The sequence below is a fragment of the Varanus komodoensis genome, unplaced genomic scaffold (assembly GCF_004798865.1).
Source record: "Varanus komodoensis strain SLA01 unplaced genomic scaffold, ASM479886v1 scaffold1, whole genome shotgun sequence".
Lineage (NCBI taxonomy): Eukaryota > Metazoa > Chordata > Lepidosauria > Squamata > Varanidae > Varanus > Varanus komodoensis.
The window spans coordinates 118,446,867-118,470,628 of record NW_025335268.1 but is presented as its reverse complement, the minus strand read 5'-3'; the positions used below and the strand labels follow the sequence as shown (position 1 = coordinate 118,470,628).

General features: G+C 41.0%; 1 protein-coding gene across 5 annotated transcripts in view; it reads right to left on the bottom strand.

Moving 5' to 3' along the window:
* Positions 1-23,762, bottom strand: part of ERI3 (ERI1 exoribonuclease family member 3) — a 277,371-nt gene that overhangs the window by 102,195 nt on the left and 151,414 nt on the right. For all 5 annotated transcript variants that reach the window (XM_044442391.1, XM_044442400.1, XM_044442373.1 and 2 more), the window contains exon 7: positions 6,886-6,985. In XM_044442391.1, coding sequence (XP_044298326.1) covers positions 6,886-6,985 — 100 coding nt within the window. The remainder of the gene's footprint in view (positions 1-6,885; positions 6,986-23,762) is intronic.

The following is a 23,762-nucleotide window of genomic DNA, read 5'->3' as shown; positions in this document are numbered from 1 at the left end:
TCGGTGCCTTTTGATTCCTCCCATCATTGTATTCTTCCAGACCACCTCTTTCGAATATGACTTGAAAGTACTGCTTTATGGTGACTCCAGTTCTTATTGGAAGGACAAATTATAAAGGTAGTGTCTGGGACTTCAGTTTAACAATTGGCTGTTGGCTTATGACATCTTTCAGGGTTTCATCTTGTCCTCTGTACCGTTTATCATGTCCATGAGACAGATGGAAAAGATTGTCCAGAGTTTTGGGTTTGGTGTCACCAGTATGATAATAATGCCCAATACATTCTCTGCTTTCCATTTATATCTAAGGAAGCTGCACTAGTTCTAAATTATCCAATTTCAGTAATGAACTGATAAGGACAAACAAGTTGAAAATTAATCCAGACAAGCCAGAGGAGTTCTTTGTTAGTTATAAAGGAGATCAGGGAGTAGGTGTTCAACCTGTACTAGATGACGTTACATTTCCATTGAAGACTCAGGTTCCCAATTTGGGTGTGCTTCTAGGTTCAGCCCTGAGCATGCGTACCCAGGTTTCAGTGCTAGACAGGGAGTACATTTGCACAGCTGATGTAATGGTGCTCATTCCTCAAGATGTACTATAACTGGCTCTATGGTAGGCTGCCTTTGAAAAATAATTGAAAAGCTGAACTTTCCAAGATGCTGCATCCAGGCTGTTGACAGGGGTTGGTTTGATGCAGTGTGCAACTCCCTTCTTTACAACAGCTTCAGTGGCTACAAGTCCATTTCCAGGCACAATTCAAAGAACTGACTATGGTCTTTAAAGCTCTGTTGAACACTGTACAATGCTATCTGAAGTTCACAGTCTCCTGTGTGAGCATGTCCTGGTGTTAAGACACCCTTATTTTCATCCCATTACCACTGGAGACACATTTGGCAGAAGAGCAAGAGCAGGCCTTCTTGGTGGCTGCTCTCAAACTCTGATCTCTTTACTGAAAAAAGTAAGGTTGGCTCTCTCATTGTTGCTCTGTGATCCAGGCAGAGCTTGACAGGTTAGCTGGTCTGTTTCTGAAGGGGCTTTTACTTAACTGGATGCTATTTATTTTGTTGTTCTTGCATTTTTATTGCTTTTAAATACTTTATTTTGATCACAATTTTATTTTTGCTAGCTGCTTTGAGTGTCATCTTTGGTGGAAAGGTGCGGTATAAACTTAGCAAAGAGAGCTATATGCTATTGTTACGAGTATCATGTCTTAAAATATCTTGAAGTATTCCAATAAAAACATATGATTTGAATTTGTTTGAATTTAGAGTTTAAACCCTACTAAGTTCACTTTGTTGATTTTCCTTTTAATCAAGTATTTCAAGTGCTTTGTGCTGTTGCAAAAATATCTGAGATATTTATATATACAGCATGTAAATTTAACGAAGCATTTTAAAATGTTGTGTTTACTAAAGATACCTGAAATAATCATGCTAAATCAGATCCCAATTTAATTAGGGTAGCAAAAAGTTTTCTGATACAAATTTGTCCTGAAAAGCTGCATGATGAATGAAACAAGTAATACTGAGGAGAATATAGGCTCAATATAGAAGCAAGAAGAGTCCAGAGAGCACAAAAGAAGATGTGCACTGCACAGAAAGACTAGAAGAAAGAAGAAAGCAGTGGATGGAGTCAAACAGAAAAGCTATTATGGACTGCCAAGGCATGTGCCAGTCTAGAAGCTCCCAGAGCCAAGAGTGGCATGACAAGGAAACAACATCATCCCTCTGGCTGAACACTCCTGCACATGCACAAATAGACCTGCTCTTTAATGTCAGTCATGGAAGTGTGGCAAAATCTCTCCAGAAACAAAACCTATATACAGAAAGAGGAGTCTGTAAGGATGAGAAGCTGTACCCTGGCAGCTCCCCATGGGGTGGGCGGGTGGCCAGCTTGGTGGGAGTTAATTAGAATCTTGTCACTAAGTGAATGCACACTGCCTGGACTCTGACAGATGCTCCCCTCTGACATTGGGGGCCAGGAGACAATCCACATCAAGCTACTGCAGGATGACCCTTTTAACACAAAGAGTAAACTCACTGCACAGCAAGTTGAAGCTCATTAAAACTGTCTACTCTGTGAGCATCCCATTAACCTCCCTGTTAAAAACACGCAATCCCTCTTCTTCTCTTGCAGGCCTAATTAATGCTCAGGATCAGGAACAATATAACATTCTAACCTTCCTAGATTTCCAATCAGTAAATGAAAAAGGAGAAGGAAGAGCCAGAAAGATATAGATGCATCACCTGCACCTCACACCATATTGGTGGTTGACCCTTTCAAATAGGCAGGCTTTCCCATGAGGCTAGCACGAGCTAAGGGCAATTGGCTGTGCATAGCTGGCCAGTGTAATCAAGCTTCCATTTGCACTGTGTGCTTTGGTTGGTTGACTGTGCAAAGCTTCGACATCCTATTTCCAAACTTCGTGTGTAGGTTGGTGGGGGGCAGGGGGAAAGAGGGTGTTTGCACATGCACACACATACCTGCGTGGTATGGTGTATTGCCAAGGCAAGTCTGGCAGAAAATCTTGCCATAGATCCTCTACTTCTCTCCCAAATTCTAAATTATCTCATCAGTTGTTGGATATTGGCTTAAATCCATGAAAAAGGTTTGAGCAGATTAGGCTAATGGTAAATGTCAGGGGATCCCTGGGACACTTTCCACCCCAAACAAGCTGCCACTAACACACAAATCATCAGCACAGCTGAATAACCAGTGCTCAGCAGCTGCTAAAAACTGAGGACTAGGAGGGGTATACTCCTATGGGCTGTCTGCCTATCCTCTGGTGCTAGTGGTGGTGGTGAAACAGAGAAAAAATCTGTTCTTACCACTACTTGTCCAATTAGCCCTGGAATTCATGGACTGGCAGGTCCCTCTATAGATGTTCTCCATAGGAAAACCTAGTGGAGGCATTCAATGCCATTGCAAGTCCATCTGGGTAAACCAAAAGCCTGAAGAACTCAAGGTGATTTGTATAGAAACATAAATTTCTATGTTTATTTATCTTACTTGTAAGCCGCCCCAAGGCTTTCTGTAATGGGGGCGGCATAAAAATGTTATAAATAAATAAATAAAGCAGGAGATACTGCCAAGAAATGCCAGGTGCATGTCTCTGGGATATCTATAGCCACCACTTTAGATCAGGCCTAAAAACAAACTGACAAGCAAGTAGCTGAAAAGGAATGATCTTGATATACATTTTCTGTGCCAAGCACTTAGAAAGTATAAAGGGAATTCTGATGGGGATTCCAAAACATCATCAATAACTGCCCTATATAGGGTGTGTATTATAGCATTTGATCTGGGAGGGGAATCACCCTTGGAGAAAATCGAGGGCTACTAACCATCCCAGGCATTCTGAGTCACAGTTTTATAGCTTGTGATCCATGATATTCAAGCTGCTCACTTGCCACAGCAACATACTGCTAACGAACATCCTTCTTGTCTAGATTCAATCTGCTCCTCATCTAGTTTAAAACAATATTTACTACTTTCCTGAATCTGATCTGGGGGGGGAGAGTAAAAAAAAGTTGATTATCATCAGCATATTGATATCGTTCTTCAATTAAAAGAGACATACAGGCACAAAATAGAATTGGAAGCAAGAAAGAGCCTAGCCATAAGTGTAACTCCAAGGGCTGGTGCAAAACGTATCTGTCACCACTCATTGGGACAAAAGTTTAGCAATGGTAATACGGGTCTTGTGAAAATCTTCACCACTGAAAGCCCCTGATTTTTCTGTCAGTGTTTAGGGGTCAATGCAAAAGCAGTATGCAAGGGTTCAGTTATTGTAAGTAAATCCAAGATACCCAGGATTGGCCGTGTGGTCAATATAGTAAGCATTATCCTTACTCCAACAGGTTTCATACAGTCTTATTCATAACGTAACATAACTAGATCATATTGGCTTTCCTGTGTTCTGATATTATCAAGTTCTTTACATGATACCTGAGGTCTGAATCACAAATGGAAGAAATAGTCTAGAGATAGTCTAGGCACTGAGTTGGGGGTGGGGTGGTGGGACAGTGTTACAAACAGATGCAGACGCAGAGACTAATATGCATTAGTCTTCAATATCTGAATCAGTTCTGAGGTCAGTGATACCTGGGCATCTACTCTTATTCCCTGTCTTGCTACTTATAATTGCTGATCTCGGCGCCCTTTATTTATTTTTTTCTTATTGAGCCCCAGTCATTCATTCATTCTCTCATATAGTGCTAAGAATTACATACATAAAATCTGAGTTTCACAGACCCACTCACACAGTGCTTTAGGCTTAACTGCTGATTAATCCCATCAAGCACTGTGAGAAACAACAAGGCTGAACAGCTGCCAAATAAATACCTTTAAACTTACAAACTCTATGAAAGAATGGAGGGGAAGGGTCACTGTCCACAGGCAGCTGCCAGAATGCAGACATTCCCCTGTGGTCTCAGAACAAAAGAATAGTGGGGATTGCTAAAACCTTTCCCCCATCAAAGGACACCTGGACCCTAACTGGGCTCCAGGGTATTGTTTCCCCTTGCACCAAGATTTCCCCTACCCATCCAACACTTAGTTTTCTTTCTCTCTGATTAATTTCCTTGCACAACTGCCCTTTATAACCAATCTCCACACACACACACACACACACACACACACACACACACGAGAGTAAGGAAAACTGCTGAACAGCTGCCTGTGTGTGTGTAGAGTATGTGCAGAAAATATGTGTATAGTGGGCAGTCTCAGAATAACTCTGCCCTGGAAAGCCTCATGGTTTCTCCTCATACTTGACTCTCACATTCCAGAGAAATGGCCAAACTCATGGATATATCCAAGAATCCCACGTCTAAGAGTTAGCTTTATCTCAGGAAGGGCCACTGTACTGCCATCTGAGCTCCTGCCCTCCACTCACCAAATGGGATACCCGTTTTTGAACTGAGACATTCTGAAGCAATATTATATTACATTGCCCCATTATCAGCCAGTAATGCTCACTGAATTTACTCTTAAGCACTTGGTAATCTTGCAGAATAGGAATATTTGCATAAAACAGTAAATGCAAACACTAAAAAGCAACTACCTTCAAGTTCAAAAGAATTAATAATTATTTTAAAGCTATACTGACCCTCCTCTTTAGGGTCTAGAAATATATTAAAAACTCAGGACAAGATGTTGAAAAGCACAAGTTTCTAAACTTTTAATCATTTTGCAAACTGGGATGTGCTGGGGGATGCACATCTGGCAAAGAAATGTTTCTTGTTAAGATAAGAGAGGGTTGGGCTTGACAGTGTTACTAGAGCGTAACTGCTAGTCTCAGGGCAGACAAGGGGACTGCATTTAACCTCAATGTGCTATATCCACAGATATCATGCAAATGCCTCACACAACAAACAGTGGCCGAGGCAGCAGCAAGTGTTCCCACCTTGAGCTGTTTGGCTGAAAGAAAGAAGCAGAAGCCCCCGGAAAGAAAAGTCAGTCAAGAAGATTGGAGAAAATAAACCACCGGTGTGCACAGCTATCCGGCAGGGCAAAGCCAGCTAATGGCAGTCCAATAGATGTACAAGGTAATTAAAGGCAGTGACAGATGATATTCTAGGGATGTTTGTTGCTTTAGTGTGGTAAAAAGAGACACTATAAACACTCCTATAAAACACAGAGAGGCGAGAGATAGCTGTAAGGGGGTCCTCTGCAACAAAGGGAAACAAGCTTCTTATCAGCCCACCCACCCCATCCCTCCCACCTTAATACACGGGCTTTTTCACAGCATACATGTATTGCTGAAAGGAACTTACACCCAGGCAAAGAAGCAAAATCTCAGTGCTACTTCCCTTCAGTGAAGCAACCAGATCCATAGTTTAGAAGGAGCTTGCTAATTAAAAGCTGGTGAGCTTTAAATAATTCATCTCCTTAACTCATATTGATTTGGTAGTTTAGTGGTTAGGATCTTGAAACAATATTAAACAGCTTATTCCAGGCCTGTGTAGTTGGTGACTTTATCATTTATAGCTTTTTTCCTGACAAACTTAAATGAACAAAAGCAAGAAACATTCAAAGGGTCAGGAGACAAAGCAGAGAGGGACCTATCTGGGCAGTGGCAAAGGAAAGAAGATGCATGCAGTGGAATCAGACATCAGGCACTAGAACAGCTTATGTAAGGAAAAAGAAAAAATGACCATTAAGTATGAATATGCCTCAAATGACATCTCTCATATTTTCCTAGGACAAGCACCACACAGCATTCCCTATAGTACCTACCCCATGACTGCCCAGTTCACAGAGCACTGAGTCACTTCTAGTGCTATCACATTAGAAATTCTAAGACAATTAGATCAACATTTAGAGGACTGTACCCTCTCAGCAGGACCAGAAAAGAGCCAACTCTCCAAAGCAGCTGAATTCAAAGGTAGCATGGATGTGATCCATGCCACCCATCTGAGCAAAAATATGGATTAGAAAATCAGAGCCAAAAGAGGGATAGTTGAGCATGGCATCATGCTCTGCTAAGGACTAAATACAGAGGAAGGAAGAGAGGACCACTGCTCTTTTAAGGGGTCACCCTCACCAGTGACATTTCCAATGCAGCAGGAAGGAGCTAAGTGTCTTTGAGGAACATGATCCTTACTCCAGTACCAATTCTTTTAGATCCAGTATCTAGTCCCCAACACTGCTTGAAATTACAGTTTGATTTGCATTCAAAAAGAAGTGCTAATCTTAACTTTCCGTGCTAAATGTTTTGCCTCTTCACTGAAGACTCACACCAAAGTAGCTACAGCCTGGCTCCCACAGAGAGAGCCACACATCCTGCGGAACTGTAGCTGAGCAGGGTAAGGGCAGCCTTTCACTATACTTTTAACAACAGAAATGGAAGTGGAGTGGAGAAAGAAATGAGATGGGTTACTGACCTATCCCACTGTGAGGCCTTCCTATGTGTTGTAGGTTCAGGCCTTTGTTCATGTCTAAGAGTCCGTTCTTTGGCCAGCTTCCCATCGCAAAGCTGTATGCCTGAAAAAAAGAAAAAACATGTTAGATAATAGTGCAATGAAAGGATGTCCCAGCATCCTGCCCCCCCCCACATTTTACACAGCTGTTCTCTGAAATTACACAGCACTTCAAACTACCCTCAAGTACTTCAACCCATCAATGCAATGTGCCTCCAAGGGCTGATGTTTGGTTAATTTCTCAGAAAGACCACAAAGTCCACTCAGTGCTTTATTTTAGGTTTTCCACTTCCATGTAAATCAGTACATACACAGTCATACTGCTCTCATTTCAACTTTCTTTCTCCTCTCTGCAGCAACTTAATCCAGTCTGGTGCAGCTGCCATGACCTGCATGGAGAGCCATCTTAGTTTCGTTCAGATTCAACAGACTAGAATTCCATGTTCTCCACATCTGGTGCAAACAATTGTCCATCTCTATTTATTTAGCCCTCTTAAATCTACTCATAATTATTTCTTGCTGTCTGCAATTAAAATATTATTCCTGTCTGTGCTATTCTAATTTTTTTTCTGCCCAAAATCCAACCTTTAGGAATTTATCCATAAATACTATAATAAAAATGTAAGCAGCCTGATAGGAAAGCTGAACATAGCCTGAATTCAATTCTGTTAAGACAAATGGGGCTTAAGCTAGTTAACCAAGCCACTGTTCTTCCTTCCTTTCTTTTTCTGCCCTGACTTGAGATTCCCAGATAAGACAGTATCATATTTGTGGCCTGGCAGATAACACTGTAGTTTTCTTCCTGCTCTTTCCAGACTTCCTCAGTCCCATCAAATGGCAAGGTCAAGGAAAGAAAGGGCAATTTTCTACAGCATGTCTAGCATGTTAGACCCAAAGACCCTTCTTCATTAATATCTTTGAACTGCCCAGGAATGGCTTGAAAACCCAAGCCATGGTTTGACCACTCATAATAAAGGACCAAGTGTCCATTCGTTCATGGACAGATGCACTAACCTTTATTTCTTGGGGCAAGGAGAACACTTTCCTAAAAGGCACTGTCTTTCTCAAAACTGGAGATAAAAGAAGATCCCAGACTAGTTTGCAAAGGGACAGGTGGAGGAGAGGCAAATAAATATATCTGTGCAAGTGTAAACATCAACACTAACTTAGAAATAGTTGGATAAAGCATCATGGCCCCAAAACACAAGAACAATTGTGATCTGACGGCAGAATATCTTCTCTGCCACAAGATACTGTAGCAGCTGTGCCACTGTGTGATGTTAATGGACCAAGGCTTTGCAATGCTTAGCAGTTTGGCCTGCCGCATGAACAACTACTCCAAGGTGGGATAGGAGAGAATCGCCAGGTCCCCAACCTGTCAGCTACCTTGGGAAAGGAGAGAATAGACAATTTTGGCAGAGTCGGTAGCTATCCCTCTCCCTACTTAGTTAACCACAACTTGGAAGAGGTAACAGGTAAAGGGTAGACAAGAGCTGTTACAACAGAGGGGAGAATCAATCCGAAGTGCAGCCATGAGCCTAGACCAAGTGGGTTTGTGAAGACAGCAATTACGATTTGCGAGACTATAAAGCTTCTCTATATGAACACACCATTTCCCATCATGTTAGGTTCAGCACAGACACTAAAGCTAAGCCACTCACATATCCAGTCCACAAGGAACCCTGAAAACATGTAGGGTCAGAGCCAACAGATGTCCACTAGCATAAGAGGACTTTCTTCCCCTCTCCTTCTCCTGACACCCCTCTGCCTGACCTAAAAAATTGCTCCTGAGTGGGAGGAATTGCTCCTTTCTCAATTTTGCTAACAGAACTGCTTCCCACTGTTGCAACCAATACAACTTATGGCCACGAGGTTCCTTTTCTTCTGAAGTTCTGATCATTAAAAACCAGGAAAACTATTGAGAATCATCATCATAAATGGGATTCAGGAGTCTTTCACCATTCCCAGCATATTCCAGAAAGTTCTAATTGAGTTATTACAGTATGCTGAGCAAGCTTCACCATCAATTACTGTGGTATTAACTGGGGGTGGGGGTGTTAATTTACTCAGTGGAAAAAAATAAATTAAAAAAATAATAAATACACTTTCAAATGCCATTTAAAATACTTCTATAAGAGCTGGTGAGAACACAGTGTGTGCACCTCTGGTACACTGAATGCCACTTTTTTCTAGGACAGACACAGAGGGACAAATGTCACTAAATATTTGCTTCCATATCTTCCTCAGCATCCTCCCTCATTTTACTATTATCCCTTTCATTATCCTTCCAAGTAGCTTTTCATCAGAACAAAATTATACAACATCATTAAAATCAGTCTCTTTTCCAGAGAATTGATGGATACCCAATATAACACTCATTTTTAAGGGCCCCATAGTCTGAACAGAAAATTACAGACCTGTCAGCCCAGTGTCTGTTCCAACAATTAGGACACATAGAAGTACAAGCCTTAGCAAAGAACTCAGTATAGTTGCTGCCTCACCAACCTTTTACAGTTCTTCGCATGTGCTGAAACACAAAAAGCAATGGTGAGAGTGCTATTGCACTTATGTCTTACTTGGGGGTTACTCACAGGCAGCTGGTTGGCCACGTGTGAACAAAATGCTGAACAAGATGGACACATGCTAAATCCAGCATGGCTTTCTTATGTTAAAAGGTGTGTAGACAGAATGATCTGGTAGTCTTTATATGTTTGGACTATCAAAAAGCTTTCAATCAATGTCCTTCACTATAACCCTTTACATAAATTTAGGCACCCATGAAACAGAAATAGGTCCTCTTTTGAATCAGAAATTGGTAAAGAACAGGAAGCAGAAGGTACTAATAAATGGAAAGTTTTTGCTATGGAGGGAAGTAAAAAGTAAGCAGAATCTGTATTAGGATAAGTGCTATTTAACATTCATAAATGACATGGAATCAGAAGTGAGTAATGAGTAGGGAGGTTGCCAAGTTAGCAGACAACAGGATGGTGAAATTCAAATCCAAATGTGAATTCCACCAGTATTTTTTCAGTCTGGGTGGATGTCTAACAACATGAGAAATAAAAAGTCCTGTGTACCATTTTAAAACTGTGTTTTATCTGAAGCATGTAAGTGTTATCCTCAGTTGGCAAAGAAGTAGGCTCTTGCCGGAAAAAAAAAAACTTATGCAATGACAAACTTGTTATAATCTTTAAGGTGCCAAAAAGGACAGTATTGCTTCTGCTTTGACAGACTAACATAGCTACCTCTCTGGAAAACAGCAAATGAGATTCAAAATGAGATAGACATGGATATGTGTGGGAGGGAGAACAAAAACAAAACATCCTCATTATACATACACAGGGATAGTTCACTGAAAACTTCAAGTCAGTATGCAGAATCAATGAAAAGGTTGAACTCATTCTGGGAATTATTAATAAAGTAATTGAATAAAATATCTATTCTCATAAAGTCTTCATATAAATCTACAGTGTGTTGCATTTGAAATGTTGCATATAGAGTTCTGATCTTCCCAACTGGAATAAGCACACAAAACAACAACCAAGACAATCAAGTGCTGGAGCACATTCTCCATTAGTAAAGTACTTAAGGCTCTCATTTTTAGCTTAGAAAAAAGGATGACCAAGTTGAAACATGATAGAGCATAATAAAATTACTAATAGTATGGAGTGAATGGACCAGAATTCACGGTCACCTAAAAAAATTGATCAGCAATAGATTCAGAAAAGCGTAAGAGATGTATAGTTTCATACAATGCCTATACTTACACAAAACCTAAACTCAATGCCTAAACAACAGAAGTGACAATGGCCACTAGGTTAGATGACACCTTTATGGCATGATACATTCAGTGGAGAATAGGTCCCTCAGTGGAACTGAAATGTTTAGAGGCAGTATATCTCAGAATCAAGCACTGGAGCCATGGTGGGGAGAGGCTGGTGCCTTCATTCCTTGTTCATCAACTTTCCAAAGTTCTCCAGCAGACCACAATGGGAAACAGGATGCTGGACTACATTCTCCCCTTGGACTGATCCAGCAGATCTGTTTCAGTATTGTTATCCTCAACTTGGTGACAAATGAGGGCAACTGTAAAGCTGAATGTCAGTTTTAAGCTACCCAAGGCCACATGACTAAGTTTCTCAATTTGACCAGGACCCAATTCTGAATAGCTTGGACCATCCTAAAGCGTAAGTAACCGGAAGGTCATCAGTTCCCGGACAGTACAGAGTGCAGAAACAGAACTCTTAACTCTGCCTCCTACTGCCACTTCCATGACTTAACTGGTTGAAGGCAAAATACATAGTCTCTTATTCATTTAAATATAAAACAGGAAGATGTTGTAGAAAAGCATCTTTTATGAGGCAACCACTTCAAGAAAAGCAAAGAGGAGACACCCCAAAGAAGGAGAATCCTGAATTCCAGTCGTGGCACAGTGACACAGTTAGGAGACTCATACAAATACCACCTGCAGCCCTTCTGAGCAGCAAACTCTTACTCTTTCAAAGCCAGTGTATTTAAGGCCCCTCCCCACCAATCAGTGTCACTGTCAAGATGCCCCTGGAGTTCCATCATGGGGTTTTGGGTAGTTAATTTATTGCCATGTATGTATCCATTTATGCTGCTTTGTTACTCCTGCCTTAGCAAAACACAGGGGCTCCACAGGTAATTAATAGACAACAGTTAGGAGACTCATACAAATACCACCTGCAGCCCTTCTGAGCAGCAAACTCTTACTCTTTCAAAGCCAGTGTATTTAAGGCCCCTCCCCACCAATCAGTGTCACTGTCAAGATGCCCCTGGAGTTCCATCATGGGGTTTTGGGTAGTTAATTTATTGCCATGTATGTATCCATTTATGCTGCTTTGTTACTCCTGCCTTAGCAAAACACAGGGGCTCCACAGGTAATTAATAGACAACACTGCTAATCCTATTGGGAGATGATTAGCAATTAAAACTCCTAATTAAGTCTATGCATAATTCACTGAAATTACATCCCTGTGTACACAATGGAGAGGTTTCCTTTGCCTTTGACAAATATGCACTGATATCTTTATTACTCATTCAAATCACTGTAGCCCAGGATCTGGTCTATTGCCCACAAGGGAGACCAAACTTCTGGGTTTCTTTCTCTTGCGTTGAACTGTACTTCATCCCCTCCACTCACCTCTTTCACAGCTAGAAACTTGCTGGGTGGGGGAGCAGTTCCACCATATTACCATGTAGGGAAAGCAGCACGGTTTTTTGAAACAGGCACAGTGGTGCCCCCTCCTGGCTTGAGCTTATGTTTGAAAGGTGCTAGAAAAGGTCATACAAAACACTTATTTCATCTTTGTGAAGGCCTAAAAACTATGCCAAGGAGGTGAAAAAAGCCGCACTTTCCCAGGTTGACCCCAGAAACAGGAAACAAATTAAGATCCCATCTGCTAGCGACAGTACACAAGTTATCAGTAATCAGAGAGTGGATTCACCTCACGCTTTTTACTTTGCTTATATGGATACAACTTCTCTCAATGAAATATCAGAACAGAAGCAACATGGTACAAAACTACCATGCAGTCTTCAGTGTAATATGGCTGTATCTATGGATTTTGCTGGATTAAAAATCACGTAAGAATCAAGTGGCATTATTTCCTCAAATTCTGCCCTCTTGTGGTGTCCAAGTGATATATTCCACATGGAAAATGGTGCTTATCTGAAACTGAGGCCTGATCTACACATGTGGCAGGATAGGACAGTAATGAAGAGGAAGACTGACTTGCAGTTAGAACAGCATTCAAAATGTTGATCTACATGAAAAAATAATTTTCTGCAAGCAGAACATTAGTACATCAAGGAAGCCTTCTGCCTTGCTGTACTAGCTCTTGTACATTCAGGGAGATTTATTGCTGTTGTTATTTCAATGCAAAGAAATATTTAAAAATACTATCTCCCACTTGTGGTCCACACTATCACTCACCTACAACAGGGCTGTGTGCAGACACTCACATGCATGTACACACACAAACATGCACTCCTACGACATCTGAGAAACAAGGCCATTAAATGTCCCTGAAATAATAATGAACAAAAAATTAGCATATAAGCAAGACCCAGCCTGACACATGACATTAAACCCTGTTAGTGGCAGATTACTGAGGTTGCAAGGAAAGATTTTTCCCAACCCTGCTACCTAATGTTCCTTATTTCCAGATGCTGTGGATTCGGCCTGTACACTCATAACAGATAAAGCATGAAGGAGTCAAGAATAGGCAACAAAAAGCAAAACATCTCAATTGAGAAGGAAGTGTTGTCTTTGACATTACCTAAGACCAACACCATATATAGAAGGGCCACTGGATCTTTTTCTGAGTAACACATCTGAACCCCTGAATCCGAACATGGATCAGGACCAGAAATGGGTTTTCCTTTGTATCACATTCTGCTTTGCTCATCAAGGTCGTTGAGAACAGCAGAAATACCTGAGGAAACTTGTTAAGAAGCAGCATGGAAGGTGGCCTGAGCACTGAAGGTCAAGTGTGCCCTTATGCATATTCACAGCTGCCTGCAGGATCGATTGGGTTTTAATTGTTTTTCCTGGGGTTTTGGAAGGAAGTGCCAGGGGCATTGATCAGCCTTTGACAAAGCCACTCACACTCAGGGTTTCACACAGACTGTCACTTTGGTACAGGCAGATGGAAACGAAAGCGCTAAGAATGAGAGACAGAAAGCAAAACATGCCACTTGAGAAGGCGATGCTGCCCCAGACTGTGCAGAGTGAAAAGTGGGGAGGGGAGGCAGGCAGGAGCTGCGCTCGGAGATGTGTGACCAGTGAATTGTATTTGAAAATAAAGTTTTTTAATTAAAACGGGCAATTCTGAGCCGCCTGCTGGCAGCGGCCAAGCAATCAGGAGACAGGAGCATGGCTGTTTAATATTTAAACATAACGTTTAATCTTTAAACAGGAAAGTTCTTCTTCTGACTGTTAAAGCCTCTATTAAAGCAGGATGGAAAGGGCTTCATAGCAGCTGCCACTGGGGCTTCCCAGACCATCTAAGGGGTAAGACAAATGAAAGGGGAAGATGTAAAAAGAAAATGCTATCTCCAGGCAGACATCCTGAAACAGGAAATCCCATGTACCCTGGGTGGAGCAGAAGGAGAGTCCATAATCCAGCCTTCAGAAAGGAACATGTTTGGCTAGAGGACAGGGAGCTCAAACACAGACAGACATACGCCAGCACACACCTTACATAGCTTTGACCACAAATGCTAATAACAGAAGGGATTTCAGAGCTAAAGCAATAGCTGCAGAATCCATAATTCCCCCTTGAGTTATCCTGAATTTATTTCCTGAAATTATGAATGGTACCAGTTCTCCTCCAATGCAGGAGGAGGGAAAAAACATCTAAATGAAATCTCATTGATTTGAGGAAAGGCTTAAAAAGGGCTAGGGGTAGCAGGGAGAAGACTAGTCTGACCAAATCAGATTTGCACAATGCAATGGTGGGGAGATGCCTTTACATGCATCCATACTTTGTAAGCACAGCACAGATGCCTCCTGATTCTAAATTTTGTCATGTAAACACTTCTGTTTGAATTACATTCTAAATGGTAAAAGTCTATAGCAAGAACTCTTTATATTATGTACTCATTTATCCCTACCCAATAACCCAACAAGGATACAGCACAACCTTGCAGGTGAGGTAAATGGATATTTTTTTCTAGGTGGAACACTTTCCAAATTCCACTTGTTATAAAAGTGAGCAGAATAGATGGCACATCCTGGCAGTTTTCCTACATTTAGATGCTGCAACTCCTTTGCTCCTGCTTTCAAAGTATGGGACAGTGGCCAGAGATAAGAAAGTTAGCAACAGGGATCATCCACTGCATTGCCCAATACTTTCTCAGCAGCTCTGGGAGGCAGCATAATCCCACCAAATGCAAACCAAGCCTTTCCAAAGGAGAAAAACCAGTCACAGAGCAGGCACCAAGGAAGAGACAAGTACTTAAGAAGGATTCAGCACTCTACAAAATGAGTATCTGGATTTAGCCTCAGCATTTCATGGAAAGTCTAGCTGCAAAGACATTTCAAGCTGAATCTTACATCAAGTGAGTATTTTTGACTTATCTAAGCAACAGACATCTCTCATATCAACAGAAAAAAAACTATAAACACACTCAGATGACTATTATTTACATTGTCCAAACATCTAGTGCCATGATGACAAGATGATCTGCCAAAGGCATCCTTGCACATATTCAACTTGTATGTGACTTTCTTACAAATGATATATTAAGAACATATACCCCTCCTCAATGCTAGTTGTATTATGTAAATGATGTGTATCCACTCCAACTGTGCCTTTTATGGAAGTAGAAGGTACTGAAAAATGCAAAGCTGAATTTCTTTATTGTTTGGGTGAAGTTGAAAGGAAACTTAGATCTAACTTTCTATGGAAAAACTGCCAGAAAGAAAAATATGGATGGAAGACCAGGTGCCTGCATTCATGGAAATCACAGCCTTTTCACCACTCTTCCGAAGAGGGTCTTACAGGTAAAATGGTAGTTCTAATCAATGCTGAAAGTACAGGTTATTGAGGAAGTAGATTGATTTATTAAAAATAAAAGAGCTCAAGAAACAATCCCAGGTTCTCATCACTGTTTGCTTAGTCCTCTTTGCATCTGATACTATGATCCCCTATCTTGGCCTTTAGGTTCTAATTGTAATGGTACACCCATTCATATTTTCACCTTCATAGCATCTACAGCAAAGCATCTTGTCAGTTTATTCAGCACCCAGTGCACTATAACCTTTTAAGTCCAACTTCCTGATGTATTGGGTTTAACTAACTGCTCTGTGCACATTCAGAGACTCATCCTTTGTTAGTTGTGCTTACTGGAAGTGCATTGCAGAATAAAAGGCCTTTGTCAAAGAACAGCCTGTGTTTTAGAAATGTGAAGGGGGAAATCTAGCTCAGGACAGCTTGAACCAAATCTAGCAACTGCTTCAAGGAATCCTCTTTTTGGAGATGAGCAAGTTTCTTCCCTGTCGGTCACTCCTCTAGCTGGCTGGCCCATCTCACCAACATCACATCATAGGGTCAAGAGTCGTGCCAGGCTCAGTTGGCTGCAGAAGTTCTTTTCTCACACCCCCTCCCTGCAGTTGTAAAATCCTGTCTATTCTCAATGTTCCTCTGAATACCTGGGAGTTTCCTTGAGATAAGCCCCTCTGCTTGTCCGATTACAGCATTTGAGAATTCTGGTTCCCAGGGCCCCTCCTCATCTGACTTAGCCCCTCCTGCTAAGACCAACCGCCCCTTTCATTCCCAACATAGGCCATCATTCAAAACACAGCATGGCACAATCAGAGAATGGGCACATTAAAGAAAACTACATGACATACAAATGCCTACAAATGAATGAGAGAAACAAGAAAGACATATGCAACCAAAAAAAAAAGTAAATTTCACACTCCTGCAGTAATACTTGCAGTATTTTTTTTAATAAAGCAGGAGGGAATACTTCCCTAGGTCCAAATCAGAGCCAAATCATAAGCAAAACCTATTTATCCATTTCCCAAGAAGCTTGACACCACTGGCTGAATAAATGTCCACACAGCAGACAATAGGTCCAACAAGGCAAAACCAGGTGGCTTCAAGACAGCAATTTAGGTGGCCCAGTTGACCATGGGTTGAGGTGGAGTCTACTCTCCAAAAGAGAAAAACACCACCTTGAGCCCAAATTTCTTTGCTCCAAAAGAATACCCATTTCAAAGGTGACAAGCCAATTAATTTCCTCAAACTACCTCTATATGAATTTAACTAAAATTAATTCATTTCCTCAGATTAATAGGAACATAACTCCCAAACAATTTCCTCAGTAACTGACAACCCAAATGAATTCTTGTTCAATTAATTCTCACTTCACTCATTTCTTTCTACCAGTCACTTTACCACCCTAATCCCCTTCTCACCACCAGCCAATCCTCCTAGGGCTTGCCCAAGACACGTTGCTCTCGTCTGTCCCTGCACCACCACCCCAGGATCACTGCCCAATGACACACTCTATCCAACACATGCCCCTCCCTTCTCCTGCATGCCAAACTTTGCTGTAGTCACTCTGCGGCTCTCCCCTCCCAGCCCCAAGTTTGCCAGGTGTTGATGGGGTCCTTCTTTCTTCACTTTTTGTTTTTGTTTTTAACTGGGTGACAGGTATGCTACAAAATGAAATGCTAGTCTCTAGCCGCTCAGAGTTTTCTTTTCCTAAGAATATCTCTTGGCGTTCTGGGGAAATAAAGACAGCAAATGGCTGAAGGCTGGCATTTCACTTTCTGCACAGGCACAGAATCCATATGTATGAGTCATGCAGACCATGAAGAACTTTTTCACACAGTGCTTTGTTTTACAATAGGTTTTTGCTATCACAGGATCTAGTGATAGCCACTAAATTGCATGGCTTTTGAAGGGAATTAGACAATCAATGGCTACTAGTCATGGTTGATATATATATTTCCCCCAGTGTCAGAGGCAGTATGCCTCTGTATGCCAGCGGCTATGAACACAAGCAGGAGGGTGCTACCGTACCTATGTCCCACCTATGGGCATGGACATCCAGCTAACCAGTGTGCGAACAAAATGCTGGTCCAGATAGGACTTCAGTCTGCTCCAGCATGGCTCTTATGTTCATAGGAACTGTAGTTCTTTACTTAATGCAAGCGCCTGGACTAAATGTATTCTTCCAATCCAGCAAACACACATGAACTTCACACTTCTATGAAGTGAAAGTGCCATCAATTGATAAGTGTGACTGACCACCTAATGATTACTAACCACAGAGCCATTTAAGTTTTGTAGATAACTCTGGAAAGTTTCTAGGTTTTTATTTTGACTTATCATAGCTTTCCCCAAACTGGAGAACATCAGATGTGTTAAGCTGCAGCTCCCATTATCCCCAGCCAACATAACTACTGGAACAACCAATCTGGGCTATGCTGACCTATCAGCTTGGCTTAATGCCTCAAAACTGAACAGTGTCTATTAAATTAGTAATGTCAGAGGTCTTCAATTTGTCAAACTTGTACAAAAGAAATCTAATAGTCAAAACACTACAAAAAAGGCTTTCAGGTACTCCTGCAAAGCAATTGAGTTTTAGTTCATTTGGGTTTTGGCACCATTGTTAGCCTAGATTTCCCCCTTACATACCCACATCTTGTTCACAAAGGAGACTGACACCAAGTTGAGACTTCTGAAGTTGGTTCTGCTTTTCTAAGAATCATCTCCTACTGGATTAACTTTTCAAATCTTGACATGAAACCAAGAGGAACCCAACAGTAATTAAGAGCCGTAAGGTGCACAGAACCTAGACAGTTCCAATAAATAAATACTAGCAAATGCAGGAAATTCTGCAGCTATATTTTCAGTCTAACAACAGAAAGTAGCCAGCGTGGCAATATTAAGAAGAAAATTCTGCAACGATATCACTGCCCACTCGCTGAGATACTGGCAAACTCTCTACATAAAACAGGATTTCTCACACCATCTGCCCATCTGAATGTGCAGTGAAAAAGGCAAGTACAGCCATCCATGCCCAGGGCTACATATACCTATCTATAGCATGCCCCTTTTTAAGCAATTTAGACAGAGGTGCTGCTACATTCAGAGCTTTTCAAATATTTTTAAAGCACTTACAAAAGCAGGATTAAACTATCAGAAATTCCATTTAATAGGACAAATAAAGAAATAACAATATACTCTCTATCAGACCCAAGAAGGCAGGTTTGGTTTAAAAAAAAGGAAAAAGGGAAGAGAGGGATAAAAAAAAGGATAATGTGTGTTTACTCAAGCAAAGAAAAAAATATTTAAGTGATGTAGGGGAGAAGATTGCAGTAACTAGTGAAGAATAACATCGTCTGCTTTGCTGTCAAATCACACAAAAATTTCAGTAATAGATTCTCATTCTGACACTCAATTCAATTCGAAGGTGATCCTGCTTTATCCCAACACATCAAATATTAAACACTCGTATTAGCCAGGGTGCTGTCGCCTTCCCCGGCTTAGAGACACAGCGTAGGAGGGGGAGGGAAAAAGGGGAAAAAAGCCCTCTTCTTTCCTTCACTCACTATAATATTCTCAATGTTATCTAAACATGCCTTCATACACTAGGCTCCTTATCAATTCTAGTTGGGGGAGGGAGGGGTTCTTAAAATGGTATTAGTTGTGGGGGGCTGTATTATTCTGATTTCCAAAAGCTTTTCAATTTTGTGTGGAAAAAGCTTAAGAGGAAGCGGTGAAGGGAGGGGAAAGGGGGGTGGGGAGGAGAGCCGGAGCAGGAGAGCGAGAGAAAGTCTAAGAAAGGGGAAAAGCAGCCAGCAGCTCTCGTTTGACGGATGCCTTTCAACAAGGGCAGTCTAGCTTGTCAAAGCCCAGGCTGGAGATGAATTGGCATATCTATTCAGCCTGCCTCTGGATGTCATGCAATACAGTTTCATATTCCAAGATAAGGCATGATAAGCAATTGCTGCCCTGACACTAGCTCCATCCATCCCTTGCCTTCCTGAGCACGAGTGTGTACCACATCCCTCCACTCAGCCGCTAATAAGCGGCACTCCACTGTTGTAAAACCTGGAGGTAAAAAGTACCTGAAAGCATTCCAGAAGCTCAGGGAACATACACACACAACTCCACAGTAAAATACTATGAAAACAATTAATGTTTGATTGCTTCCCTTCACATGTGTACATAATGCTAAGCAGGTATGAGATGTGCATGCAAAAGACGGTGGGTATCTGCTCCGATCAACTGGGTACAAACACAAAACTGTGTCTAGTGGAACTGCATGCTAATTCAAGGAAATTAGAAACATTAGACTTGCTAGATTCAGATTATGTCCCAAATATTCAAAACTGGCCAAAGTAGAAGGCTTGGGGTTCAGAGGAGGAAAGAGTTAAGCAGAAGTCCTCTTCAGGTGTTTGTCTGCTTGCAATTTGAGCTAAAGCATGTAGCAGGATATACATGTGTATATAAGCACCTTCCCCAGCATCACTACACATGTGATTAGGCATTCATACATTGAGTGCAGGCATTTACAGAGCTCATGGAATCCCTGTGATTACAAAACCCTGCCTTACCAGGGTTTCCAGTTACGGTAAGTCTATGTGCAAAGGCCTAAGGACATAAGAGGAAGGACTTATGTGTGAACCCATTTCCACTACACAATGTAGCCCTACATGAAAGCAGGGCGACAGTTAAGGACATAATCTATCTAGATAAAGTGATGACAGACTGGAAGCAGTTGTAGGGGTTTTCCTGAGTGTACAGATACCAACAGAATCATGTCATATAAAGTCAAATTAGACAAGACCTAAGACAGGATCTCCCACACCACACTTGGAGGCATCCATGGGGTGGAGAGAATTGGATTGGGACTGTGTCACTTTTGAGCAGGAGGATAATGTTCACCTATGCCATTGTCCCAAAACTGCTATTTGCCCTCCAAGGGGAGCCATGCATGTACCCATAGTTATTTGCTCTCCCTTATGGTATCTGTATGATTTTATAACTGGACTTCTGTGCTGTGCAGGGAGCTAGACTCAATAGCCTAAATGGTCTCATCCTGATACAGGCACATTATATCAGCAAATCCGCATAGGAAAAGCAGCTAAAAGGTTAATCTGTATGATGAAGTTCCAAGATCGCTCTGTGCAGATATTTTAAACTTTTTTTTAAATGCATCCTGTCTAGTTTGGCCTTTAGTTTTCAGACTAGCAACACCATTTTTCCAATTGTGAGAAAACTGCACCCACCATTGAGGCTTTTTTGAACCATTCAGCTGGTTATTGTGGTGAGAAAAAAGGTACCAGACAGATCTCCATAAATGCATGGACAGAACACCATATATAAAGAGACCAATGGTTTAATTTATTGTTTAAATAGGTTCACATCTCTCCGAGGGCTAAAAAATAATAGTTAAACAATGAAATGTTTAGGTTTAAATTGCAAGAATACTGAGCATGGTCCTATCTTTATTTTTTAAGTACCTACCTGGAATATCCCAACATTAATGTATATGACATTGAAATAGTTGCCATATGTGCTATTAAAGTAAACAATTGCAGAATCTTAGAAGAACATATATTTTTAATAGCCTACAATTAAATTGCTACATTAAAATATTAAGAACCTTGCCCAAGGATATGAACAGGCTCCATGGAGTGTTCTAAAAGTATTATAAAAGGATAGCCAAAGGACAGGTTGCTTAGAAAGGAAAACACTGCATGAAAATATATCTGCTTAAAACACATTCCATAGAACATTCTCTCCAGGGCTGTGGGTTCTCAACAGTTCATTGGATTTGAATCATTCCTTATTAGGAATGATTCAGACTATCTGGACTAATGCACTGAGTCTGAGAACTGTTTCAGGTCACTACAAAGAACGCACATCTGATTAGTGATCTAGAACACTGATTACCAACAACTGAATTGTTACTTGAAGAATCTAACTTTCTACAGCAAATCTTGCTTTTTGATAATACAGTAAGGCCATCAATTTTCATTATGCTTATTTTTAATGCAAGTTTCACATCATTCATACTCGCAAAGAGAGATTTTAAACAAGTAGGACTTTCTGTCAAGAGAGCAGAATCTGAATGGAGCTTTCATTAGTCAAGACATATTCATAGCATCCAGATATACATCCCTTCCTATTACAACATTCAGTTTCATGTATTTTCTTCTTTTTATTCCTTCCCCCTTCTCCATCTTATACAAAGCTCCAGTTTGCATTCAGAGAAAATATCATCTGAATAAAAATGATTACGTATAAACATAAATTTACAGCAATATGTCTGAATTTGGTAATTAATTCCAAAATACAGAATACAATTTTCTGGTTGCAGTATTTAGAAAATATTAAGCTCAAGAAACTAATCTTGATTATCTCTTTAGGAAGTGGAGGTAAGTTATAATCAAAGCCTACAACTGGAAAAATGCCTGAAGTTTGGTTTATTGATTTTGACTCTTACCCACTCTGTTCTGAGGACTTAAGAGTCAGTTACCACAAATTTATAAAGTAACCTATAAAATTATATTTTACAATATAGTACATGGAGAATTAAGATAAAATTTCATAAAATCTCAACAAATATTATCAGAGCATAATAGGTACGAATTATTAAAGCCAGATGCCAGATGCTCAGGAGGTTTTCCTTTTACCTCATGGGTTTATTAAGGATTTCCTTAGTCTGTGTTCTTTAATTCAGTGTGACAGGAAGTTGGGGAAGATGACTAGAAAAGAATTCTTTTCCAACTATCTCAGTTTCGGCAAGATACCATGGGGCAGATGGACATTTTTGGGCAGAGTCAGTTTGGAGACTTCCATGTTAAATACTACCTTAACAACAGGAATCACTTTAACCAGGCTCTCTCTATATGACAGCATACAACTGAATAGATAGTGTGTATACTTTCTATTATGTTATATGCCATTGAGTAGTCCCTGACATACTGTGACCATAGGAATGAATACCTTCCAAAATGCTCTGTCCATGACAGCCCTGCTCAATTCTTGCAGATTCAAAGCTGCGGCTTCTTTAAGGAACCAATCCATCTCACCATTGGTCTTCCTCTTCTGCTGCTTCCTTTAGCTTGCTCTAACATGACTTTCTTCTCCAATGAGTCTTGTCTTCTTATGATGTGCCTGAGTAGGACAGCTTCAGTTTCACCATTTTTGCTTCCAGGGAAAGTTCTGGTTTGATCTGATTGAGGACCACTTATTCATCTTTCAGATGGTCCAGGGTATTAAAAAGCTCTCCCCCAGCACCATGTTTCAAATGCATTTCTTTCCTTGTCAGCTTCCTTCACTGTCCAGGTTTCATGCCAATACATAGTGATGAGGAGTACAATAGTGCGAATGATTTTGGCCTTGGTCTCTCATGAACCAGCCTTACACTTGATTATCTTTTCTAGTTCCTTTACTGCTACCCTTCCCAGTCTCAGTCTTCTAATAATATCTTGGCCGCAGTCTGAATGGATGATTGAGAAGCCAGGAACAACAGTGTCAGAGAAGTGACAGAGAAGCCAAGAGCAACACTGTCAGGAGGGAAGGCTCTTTCACCAACCTGGCTTCCTAGCAGGGTCATCTGAGGAGGAATGTTCAAAGCTGAGACATCAAACTAAGATGCACCCAACCTCCCCAGGGGTAAGTCACATCAACAGAAGAGAATGGGTATCTGTAACAGGGATGGCGGTAGAGAAACTCCTGAAGGGCAGTTACTGGGCTACAGCTGCAGCTGAAGGTGACAGTGGCAGACAATAGTTCCCAGACAATGACACTCAAGATAATTCATGTTAGTACTGTGTAAAAGAAGGCAATGGTAAACTACTTCAGAATAGTTTTTGCTTTGTAAACCATGTGATGAAACCATCCAAATTGAAATTCTTCTATTGTGCATTAGTGCCCCCACCCCCCAAAAAGCTAGCATATCAGAGAGCAAGGTTCAGCAAAGCTTTCGCACTACAAGTATCCCTCTACCTGCTCTAAACATGTCAAACGTTCTTAAATGGGGCCGCTACTCTATGCCTCTGTTATGTGGGTATGACTGAGGGCACCAAATTGCTCCAAGAAGGAATTGCAATTACAGTTTAGAAAAGCATCTAGAATATCAGTAGACCCACTACTTCTATACTAAACAGAGACCAGGATTTGCAGGAAAGGACAATAGACCTATGGCATTCACAGCTGCTGGCATTCCCATACTCCACCTGATCCAACTGCAAATGTCCAGGGATGTAGCAGGATTTGTTGATTTTGCTGCAGTAGACTGAGAGTCCAGTGACACCTTAAAGGCTCTTTGATTTATTGTGGCAT